This window comes from Nanorana parkeri, unplaced genomic scaffold, assembly GCF_000935625.1.
Source record: "Nanorana parkeri isolate BGI_ZX_2015 unplaced genomic scaffold, ASM93562v1 scaffold336, whole genome shotgun sequence".
Classification (NCBI taxonomy): domain Eukaryota; kingdom Metazoa; phylum Chordata; class Amphibia; order Anura; family Dicroglossidae; genus Nanorana; species Nanorana parkeri.
The window spans coordinates 396,108-407,212 of NW_017306604.1; the positions used below are offsets into that span (position 1 = coordinate 396,108).

At 46.5% G+C, this 11,105-nt stretch overlaps 1 protein-coding gene across 1 annotated transcript in view; it reads right to left on the bottom strand.

Moving 5' to 3' along the window:
• Positions 1 to 2,197: 2,197 nt before the first annotated feature.
• Positions 2,198 to 11,105, bottom strand: part of E2F6 (E2F transcription factor 6) — a 27,929-nt gene continuing 19,021 nt past the window's right edge. Inside the window, exons 4-8 of the mRNA XM_018558389.1 lie at positions 7,391 to 7,549; positions 5,523 to 5,637; positions 4,456 to 4,603; positions 3,216 to 3,218; positions 2,198 to 2,359 (exon numbers count right to left, since the gene is read on the bottom strand). Coding sequence (XP_018413891.1) covers positions 2,355 to 2,359; positions 3,216 to 3,218; positions 4,456 to 4,603; positions 5,523 to 5,637; positions 7,391 to 7,549 — 430 coding nt within the window. The 3' untranslated portion in view covers positions 2,198 to 2,354. The remainder of the gene's footprint in view (positions 2,360 to 3,215; positions 3,219 to 4,455; positions 4,604 to 5,522; positions 5,638 to 7,390; positions 7,550 to 11,105) is intronic.

Sequence of the window (11,105 nt, forward strand, 5' to 3'; positions counted from 1 at the left end):
GCTGCACCATGGCTGTGCTGGACTGTTCTTCTCTCATGGATCAGGTCTTTGTGAACACAAAGTACTTTCCCTTTGGCCATGATTAGCTGTGATCAGAGAGGGCGGATTAATACAATACATAGAGCCACTGGAAAGAGAGTCTAATACTCTCCATATGTCACACAATATTGGAACTGGGGAACAACATGTACAAGTGTGATACACCCAAAACTACTTTAAAGTAGAACTCCAGACAAATCAAATCTTAACCCTTGGGGTGGAGCTACCCTCGCACTGCAAGGGTTAAGTGTTCCTTTCACCTAGGGAGCTAATCACCTGAACCTCAATCCCACCTTACTCCTAGACCGTTCCCTTCAGCCTCGCTCCACCTCCACTCCAGCAGTCTAAGGTCCTGCAAGTGACCATGTCCTACACAGTGTATAGAATGTTAGGGTGCCGAGGGCCATAGCATCGCTGGAGCAGAGGAGGAGACAGGCTGGAGGGAGCGGTGTAGAAGCCAGTCGGGATTGTGGTTCGGGTGAGTAGAACTGTCATTTCAGCTCCATGGACAAAACGAGCACTTCACCCTTCTAGCGCAGGGGTAGCTCCATTGCAAGGGTTAAGATTTGATTTGCCCAGAGAACTGGCTTTAAAGTAAACATTACAATAACTCAAAATGTTCTCACTGCGGAAAGATTAAACCAGGTTCTCTTATTCACCGTCATGCAACTGTCCCTGCACTAGAATAGAATTCATTCTAAATGAGACCTCAAACAAACATCCCCAACTCACCACTATGGATCCGCTTTCCAGATCAGCTCTGAGCACATGAGATGTGGGAAGAGTGCAGGTGCGTAATGAAATCTGTTGGTGACCTTCAAAATGAATGGGGTGCCTTACCACCATGCACATTAGAGCGGACCTATTCCACCTTTCACTAAAAATCACATCAGGGTGCAGCTCTGCATGCCAATATGAAATCACCTCACATTCATTAAACCTATTTTTCTTTTACTTACAATTACTGTTTTTACACTTCCTGGTCCTCTTGGGCATTAGTGATGTAACCTGTGACCAAGCATTGCATCCTGGTAGGGTTACATCAGCAGAGCATTGCTGGGAAATCTCATGAGATCTCAGGCAAAGTCATTTCCCTCCCCTGAGCTGGTGTGCATGGTCACATGTCAGAGTTCCAGGAAGTAAAGGGATATATATGAATCTGCCCTTGGTTAAAATGGCCACTTTGAGAAGAATGAGGAGGAAAAGCAAAGAATACAAAGCCGGCAATGATCTAGAAGTATGCGTTTGTAGATTGTCATTACTAAACATTTCTAAAAAGGTGCCTTTGTGCTCATTTCAAATATATGGGTAAAGTTCCTCTTTACCGAGCGTCAAAACTGATGTGGTAATACACCACCCATGTGAACCTGGCCTTTAACCAATGCTACATGTGATCATGACTGGGAAACATGGAACACTTCCTATATTCCCCTGAAAATTATTTCCCTAGAATTAGTATACAAGGTACAACATACCCAACCTTACTGAGGGTCTAATACAACTCTAAAGTCCATGATAAAACCTAAAAGGATTCCAATCACATCAATGCTGGAAAGTTCCAGCACAATCACATAACATAGGCGCAGGTGGATGAGGACCTGAGCTGGAGAGTGTTGGGGATGCAGAGGGTTTATTGGCACCTGGGAACAAAGGGGTTAAAATAGCACACAGTCTGGGCTTTATTCTGTATGGATTTGTCCACCTCTGGATAGGAATTTCATGATAACGCAGAGCCCAAGATTCAGGTTGCCTAATTTCGCTGGCTGCGGATCCACACAACGGACCTAGAAGGTGCTGCAGATTCACACAACGGACCTAAAAGGGTGCTGCGGATTCACACAACGGACCTAAAAGGGTGCTGCGGATTCACACAACGGACCTAGAGGGTGCTGCGGACACATCTGGGATCTGCAGATGATCAGAATACGAGTCAGTCAGTCACAAAGTAAGTTTTTGTATCTCTGATCACAAGATTATACAACTGTTTACAAGCAGCAATGTCGGGGGACAGTTTAGAAGACGCAGCAATGTCGGGGGACAGTTTAGAAGACGCAATAGAGACCAAAAATATTGTTCCCAGCAGACTTATTTACTCCACCTCCACCGACTCCCCCCAAAAAAGGACAACTTCATCCCGTCCCAGGTGAGGCAGAAGATAAAAGTTGTTTCCTAGAGCTTTCCACAGCCATGAACAATAAAACCGGGGTGGTGTTTTGTGCAATAGAAACAGCTCCTCCAGGAGTCCCTTTAAGCGTCTGTGACGCATTTAGAAAGATGAGCGGTTTCCCATCAGTATGGATAGAATCCTCCATTTATCAGTCTGCAAGACAAAAGGAAACACGAGAGTCAGCCACAATAAAGAGACAACGGCTGTGAATGCCTGCTGATGTCGGCTGTACAGATTTATGAGTGACCGCTCTGGAATTAAGCTTTCCCACATTCGATGTTGCTGCTATCTGCTTTGAGCAGATGTTCGCCCGGGCCGGCTTTCATTTGTTTTATAGAAGTAATGATTATAGAGAACACAAGGACTACATGGTGCAGACACAACAGCCCCAGGGCAAGCACATGCTATAAATCCAGATGTTTGTACTATGCATCCCAGACAGTGTGTGGGATAAAGGAGCTCACGTTCTCATATATGGTTTGATTTAGAGTTACTTGGAAGATCCGCTGGTACCTGTGCAGACATTTAAGGTGAACCAGTATCAGGTTTCAAGATTGTAAGACTATGTTCGCATATCGGCGATCCAGGGACGCACGTGATCGTGCATAATTGCACACAGCGATTGCCGCATGGCCCCATTGATTTCAATGGGGATATACCCACGCGGGAATCGCTGAAAAAAGTTATATACCTTTTTTGTGACACGCACCATGCGTTTTTTTTTTCCAGCGGCATCGGGAAACCGTGCAATCTGTCTAGCGCGACTGGGGTGCTATTCAAAAATAATGGCACCTCCAGTGCGATTGGCTGTGGTGTGCGATTCTATGACCGCGCGTTCACAGATCGCCCTAGTGCGAGCCTATCCTAAAACACTTTCACTGTATTGCAAGCACCTACCTTTGTCAAAATGTTTGATCAGTACCTACATTTGATTGGATGCAGGTGATGCTCAGCCAACAATTTTTCATTGGGCTCCTTTAGTTCGGTTAGCTTTAGGACCCGTTCACACCATCTGCAGCGCGTTCCGGCCCGAACGCACTGGATCGCATTGCAGCTGGCTCACTTTGTTGTGGGGCGTGGCAGTCCATTGAACTTAATGGCACCATAGCCACGCCCTGCAGCCGCCATGCGATCGGCCGCACGGGAGCCCAAGGCAAAACAATGCCTGTGATCCGGTCAGAAAAAATGCTGCAAGAACTATTTTTTCTGACTGGACCGGACCGCATGCATTCATGCATCGCATTGCGGCTGGAGGGCGTGGCTGCGGTGCCATTCACTTCAATGCACCGCCATGCCCTCTCCAGCTCCACAACATAGTGAGCCGGCCACAATGCGATCCAGTGCATGTGAACGGACCCTTAGGCATTCTCTACCTCCTTGCTAAGTTATCCCGCTTGGGCCACTGATGTCATTGTTGGAGGTGGAGTACGAGTACCCAAAAGGAGTTTGGGTTTTTGAGGTATGTCCCATGTCATAGCAGGACGATAGGTTTTAGATAGCAGCTGGGACCTTATGATGCTTCATATACAGCGGCACAATTTGTTTGCTTGCTTTGGCCTTAATTTAGGGTTTCCTTGAAGAGTGTGTCCAAATTCAGGACATCTAAAAAGATCTGTTATGCTGGGAGAAATCTTGTCTGTAATGTTCACCAACCCCAGGAACAGCTTCCACATGTATGCTCCTGGACACAATAAGTAAAAAGTTCCCCAGCTAGATCGCTATATTCATGGCAGACCCCGGAGTCCTCTCCCCCATGACTGTACACACCCATAGATTTATAGTAAGCACATACCAAGCGTAAGGAAGTTGTGCAATGCATGTCTGCAAACAAACTTGCAACCACAGCAATTCTATTATATAGAAGTAGATGTAAACGTATAAACAAAAGAAAGAAACCAACAGAGTCCTGACCCCGATCTCAAGCCAATCATGCCGAGACTGGCTTGTTATAGGGAATGTGCTGCCCCAAAGACTATCAGAACTGAGTACCTACAGCAGGGCTGGGCAAACTCCAGCCCTCCAGCTGCTGTGGAACTACAAAGCCCATGAGGCATTGCAAGATTCTCACAGCTACAGGAATGACTCCCAGAAACAAGAGGCATCGTGGGATTTGTAGTTTCATCACAGCTGGGAGGACCAGAGTTTGCCCACCCCTGATATACAGCAATACCGCCCCTAAAAGGATAAGTAATATGACAGATACAGTCGCTGCCATACAACTGTATATTTTCCTTATCACACTTATTTACCATCATCAATCGGAATTGGATTCGGTTCCATCTTAAGAGTCTTTGTTAATCTCTGAAAAGATTTCTCATCTGGATCTTTGTGCTCCACTTCACACAGAAACACGTCAATTGGGCCCTTTGTGCTCTTTATATGAATCTCTATACAGTCCTGCAAAGAACACAATGCAAGCATTAGTCAATCACAATTACTTCCCCAAAGTATAATCAAACAGATATATTTGATTGCCCCGGGTTTTGCTTTAAGTAAACATGTCAGGAGAGAAATTGGAAGCCAACACTGCTAGGCGTGGTTAAAAATGCTAACTGCCTGGCTGTCATACTGATCCAGCGGCTAAGACCCCATTCACACTGAGCGACATGCAAATCGCGCGATTTTGAGCGACAAGCGATTCTGAGACAATGACCCACACCAAGCATGCAGATAAATATTCTGACTTCCCCAATTTGCATATTTGTTCCAGATTAGTGAACTCAGGAGTCAAATCTTAAAAATACATCCAACTACCTTAACTATTAACAAAAATGTATCTTATATGTGTATCACTCGGCTGTAGATCCTCAAATCACCTCTGAATTGGTGCTGACACTGTCCTTCCTTCTGGAGGGGGGCTACTCTTGTTCCCCATGGTCCCTGTGTGTGCTGTAAAGTAGTCACCACTCCAAGCTCGCTCCTGTGATGGACAACAATCTCATGTTTAGTTTACCAATTTGTATTGAGATTGTAGTCTATCACGGGAGTGAGCTTGGAGCGGTGACTACTTTACAACACACACAGGGACCACGGAGAACAAAAAGTAGCCCCCCTCCAGAAGGAAGGACAGTGTCAGCACCAATTCAGAGATGATTTGAGGATCTACAGACAAGTGATGCACAAATAAGATACATTGTTGTGAATAGTTAAGGTACATGAATACATTTCTAAGATTTAACTCCTGAGTTTAGTGTCACTTTAAAAGTACCGAAAGCTCAAGCATCAGCGTCACAGCCAGGCAACTAGCATTTTCAGAACATGCTCCGCAATGATAGCTTCTCTCACGACACGCTTACTTTAGTTTTAAGGTACTTGCCTCGCTGGGTGCTGGGACTTCTAACTTGGTTTCTTCTGGGGCTTTCACAGCAATGATCATCTGCTCGTGGTATTCTTCAATACTGTGCAGGTCTTGGTACGTTACATAGGCCAATGTGTTTCTTCATTAAGGATAATGAACGTCAGGAATCTGCCCATCACCAGACACTAAGCAGCACCCAATATAGGGGGGAAAAAGAAGATCTAGCCCGTGGTATTAACCTGAGCAATAGCAGAACGTCATGTGTAGTCCTGACCAAGTTTAGCCGTTGCAAACAATGTAGTTTGATTCAACAGTTAAAGAAGAACTCCAGGAATGTTTTTAAATGAACCCTTGCAGTGGGGCTACCCCCACACTAGAGCTGCAACAGTTTTCGATTAAGTCGATTAAAATCGACGATGGAAAACGTTGTCAACGTTTTCCATTGTCGATTCATCGGCTAAAATTCAAATTTCCCGCTCGCCGCTGCACGCCGCTTACGCCACGCCCATGTCGTTTAAGCCGCTCGCGCCTACGCCGGTATACCCGCTCACGCGACGCCGCTTACGCCACGCACACGCTGAGGACATGTGTCTGGCCCTCTCCTCCCGGTGAGCTGCCCGATTCGCCGCTGCCCGCCGACATGATCAACGCCGCTGCCCGCCGACAACACCAAGGTAAGTGGAGATCGGCCGGGAGCTTTTTAATGCTGCCTGTGTGTGTGTGGTTTTTTTTTTTTTAAAGCGGCACACTGCAGAACATTATCAGCTATAGAGGAACACCAAATAAATCTCAATAGAAACTAGTAGTCCATCACTGGAGCCTTTTTTTTTTTTAAATCCGATTAATCGAACCTAATAATCGGCTAACTAATCGATTATGAAAATAATCGTTAGCTGCAGCCCTACCCCACACTGAAAGGGTTAACTGCTCATTTTTGTCTAGGTGGTAAAATAAGAATTATACTCACCCGAAGCTCAGAGCCGGCCAGCTGTCACTGCTCCCTGCAGCCTGTCTCCCCCTCCCTGCAGCATTGGAATCTTTTTCAGCATCCTCACATCTTTACACTGTGTATAGACATTAAATGGAGAACTATGGGGTTAAGGCTTTTCCCCATAGTTCTCCTAAGGGTAAGGGAGGACACAAACTAGCGTCCTCCCGTCACCCTAAGCTCAGTATACCGCGAGCTACTGCTCGCGGTATACTGAGCCTAGGGGGACGGGAGGACGCTGAAGCGGATCCCAACAATTATGTCTGGATCTGCACAGCTGCCTGACTGACAGCTGGCTCTGCCTATCTAGAGGCAGAGCCAGCTGAACCCGCCCCCTCCCCCAGTCAGCGCTGGCGGATCGGAGCGGGTAAGGGGGAATCCAGCCCCCCCGTCACGGCAGAGAGCCATGACAGAATCGAGAGGTGAGTGAACGCCGGTATATGTTCGCTCACCTCACGATCTACTGAGCCGACCTGTGACAGTCTCATTGTCACAGGTCGGCTAGAACTATGAGGTGAGTGAAAAGCACTCACCTCACACTTCTCCTTTAATGATTTTAGGGGCCTTAGACTGCAGCAGAGGAGGAGAGACGTTGTAAGAAGCGGTTTAAGAAGATGGCGGCACAGAGCTTCGGGTGAGTAACTTTTTTTTTTTTTGAGCCTAGACACAAATGAGCACTTAACCCTTTGCAGTGAAAGGGTAGCTCCACTGCAAGGGTTAATTTTTTCTTTTTCCGGGAGTTCTTCTTTAACCAACTGCTGCAATTAGGAACAAGCAGAAGGGACATTCAAGTATTGTGAGATCTGCGGATTAACTATAATTTTAGATTATTCCAGTTCACTGGCACATTTTCCATCATTGGGAGTTTCTTCTACATCTGAGATGGAAAAAAGGATATTTCCTGTTTGCGCGGTTTTCTGTTAGCCGGAAGAGTTGTTGAGCACAGTCTCTGATTAGGTCATCCAAGGCTTCTTCCATAGCGGAGAGCTCGCTGATGTCATTGCGGATCTGCTGTTGCTCCGTGATCTCCTTTCCTATTTGATTCAGGTCTGCCCCCCTTCAATGAGAATCAACAGATTAGAGAGAACGTTGAGAAGAGCATACAGATATGAGCACAATGTTCATCATCAATCTACTGACACTTCTTTGTATGTTCAATATTTAGATAAATGATAGTTAGGCCACATTCACACAGCGTAGAGTGGGGCCGTACAGATCAGTGTGGCGTGCAAGGACGCATCGGACCCTTCCCTGGAGGGACAAGTGCTGCGTATGATTGTAGGAAGCAGCATGTTCTTCCCTGTAGGGGGACGCAGCTGTATGATGTCGTACGCTGACCCGAGCTGCACATCCGTGCGGGTGTCCGTGCTCGGACGCAGAAAGGATCCATCCTGTCTGCGTCCGAGTACGGACACCCGCACGGATGTGCAGCTCGGGTGAGCGTACGACCGCATCCCCCCATAGAGAAGAACAGGCTGCTGCGTACAATCACACCTGTCCCTCCCGGGAATGGCCCGGCGTGCACGGATCTGTACGGTCCCACTCTACGCTGTGTGAATGAGGCCATGAAGTTAAAGATTGATATGTATGTTAAATGAGAGGAAGCTCAGAGTGTCCACAGTCTTTCTATAGGGACAGCCAAAACGTCCTTCCACTTTAAAATTACACAGAGACATCTAAAGGGTAAAATACTTATTATAAATGTATTTTTCGCTATGCTGTGTGAATAGGAACATATACTGCCTGGCCCCCCAAAAAAAAAAAAGACACCTCCTGGATTTCGGGCAGTGTTATGATCTGGGGTTGCTTCAGTTGGTCAGGTCCAGATTCAGCAACATTACGTCCCCAAAAAATGAGGTCAGCTGCCTCCCTGAATATACTGAATGATCAGGTTTTTCCATCAATGGATTTTTTTTTTTCCCTGATGGCACATTGGGCACATTCCAAGATGACAATGCCGGGATTCATCGGGCTCAGATTGTGAAAGAGTGATTCAGGGAGCATGAGACATCATTGCCACACAAGGATTGGCCACCACAGAGTCCAGACCTGAACCCCATTGAGAATCTTTGGGATGTGCTGGAGAAGACTTTACACAGAGGTCTGACTCTCCCATCGTCACTACAAGATCTTGGTGAAAAATTAATGCACCTCTGGATGGAAATGAATGTTGCGACATTGTATAAGCTTATCGAAGCGATGACATGGCGAATGCGTGCCGCAATCAAATCTAAAGGCCGTCCAACGAAATATTAGAGTGCGTGACCTTTTTTTTTTTGGCCCGGCAGTATATAAATTTTACTGCAAAAGCAGAAATACACTTTAGAGCTTGTTAGCGATTAATTTCGATTTTAGGAGTATAGTTCTTTCCTTTCTCTCTCGGATAGAAAAATGTAAATCATTATTTGTGTGTATCTTCTGGATTAATACAGAGAAGTCTTCTCATGAACATCGTTTCTCTGAGTTCCAGAAAATAGGTGTCCGTGCCTTCCTCTATGTGCCGTACCTCTGTCACCGAGCGTTCACACTATTGAATGAGGGGGGGAAATGTTCGATGGCCGAGAATTTTTGGACTGCCTCCTTCAACAAGTTGATAAAAAAATTGATTAGTCGAGTGGGGAGATGACAAGGCCACCAACGGCTGGAGTTTCCACCGATTCACCCGGAATCTGACGACATTTGAGCAGTATATTTCCAGCATTATTTTAGGTGTACCAACCCCAACATGCCCCGCTAGTAGCTGGACAGATATCCTGGGATGGCTACACCAACAGCTGGAAGGGCACACACCGCCCCCGCCTCTGTATGTAACATTACAAACATTTTATCTGCACTGCAATATGCAGGACGTATGCCGCAGACACCACCACTCTACAGAATACATTTGCTGTGTAATAATATGCTCTAATTCGTTCCCTGTAGATACCCAACAGTCGCTTATGGCTTTCAAGGCCATTATCATTACAAAGGCATCTCCCTGAACGCCACTTCCCTTCCACTGATCGCATTATCACTGCTAATCAATCCCATTAAAAAGGCTTTTAACTAAAAGACAATGCCTTTGTCATGCATTACGATGCTATTTCTTGGTTATGTACAGGAATAAGATTGCCAGGACAGCATGTGTAGCATTACCGGGGCTTTCTACGCAGAAAGCAAATACAACACATGCAAAAACAGCAATAACTGAAAGAGGAACGCCAGGATTTGTTTCTATTAACCCTTGCGGTAGGGCTAGCCCTCACTCTGCAAGGGTTAAGCGCTCATTTGTGTCTAGGGGCTGAAGTAACAAAATTATACTCACCCAAAGCTCCGAGTTGGCCAGCTGTCGCGACAATCCCTCCATCCTGTCTCCTCCTCCCTGCAGCACATTGGAATCTTCCTCAGCATCCTCATATCTATACACAGTGTATAGACGTGGATGATTTACAGTGCCTACTCTGCAGAGGAGGGGGAGAGACCTTGGAAGGAACGGTCTAGGCTTGGAGCTCCGAGTGAGTCTTAGGCCTCATTCGCACAGCTTAGAGTCGGCTCGTACAGATCTGTGTGGCGTGCACGGCTGTATCGGGCCGCTCCCGGGAAGGACAGGTGCTGCGTGTGATTGTATGCAGCAGCCTGTTCTTCTCTATGGGATCCATCCTGACGGGATCCATCCTGTCTGCGTACGAGTACAGACACCAGCATGGATGTTCAGCTCAGGTGAGCGTACGGCCGCGTCCTCCCATAGAGAACAGGCTGTTGCGTACAATCACACGCAGCACCTGCCCTTCCCAGGTACGGAAGGATAGGGCCGTGCACGCCGCACGGATCTGTACAGACCGACTCTAAGCAGTGTGAATGAGGCCTAAGACTGCGTACACAACTAGTCGTCAGCGTTTTTGCTTACGTTTTGTTTAGCGTGCCATCTAACGTGTATCGCGTGGATTTCCGCGTGTGTTGCACATTTTTACGCCTGTTAGACACGCATATACAAATACGCACGTTTTAGTGAGCAGATTGAAATGCATTGCAGTAAATGAACAAACGTGCGCACAAGGTGTAATGATGTGCACAGAAACGTGCAAACGGCTTGTGTCGCAAGTTTTCATGCGTTTCCATTGAAGTCTATGCTGCGTGCTGTAATCTGCCCGAAAGAAGCTCATGTACCTTTTCCAACGTTCTGCGTTTTACAACTTGCAACAAAACTCTCGGGTGTGAACAGGGGCCATAGCAATGAATGGGATTTCTTGTGTTGAGAGTTTTGTTGCCCTTCGTTTGGAGCGTCAAAACTCCCAGGTGTTTGTTTAAACCTAGACACAAAAGAGCAGTTAACTCTTGCAGCGCGGGGGTAGCCCTACTGCAATGTTAAAAAAGAAAATCCTGGGGTGCTTCTTTAAATGTGCAAGTCACTGAAAACTGATGTGTAAAATGAAGGAGGCCGGTGGGAAGAGAGGTCTGCTACTTATTTGTGTGACTTCAGCAGTGGTAAGGTTATACTACTTTACATTTTTGCCTCTGTTCTCACTCACCTTGTAAGCTTCATGCTTTGTGCTATGCAATGGATATTCTCTTCCCTCCCGCTTTCAAACACAAAAATATGTAAAAATTCCAAAATTGAGAGAGTGGAACCCCCC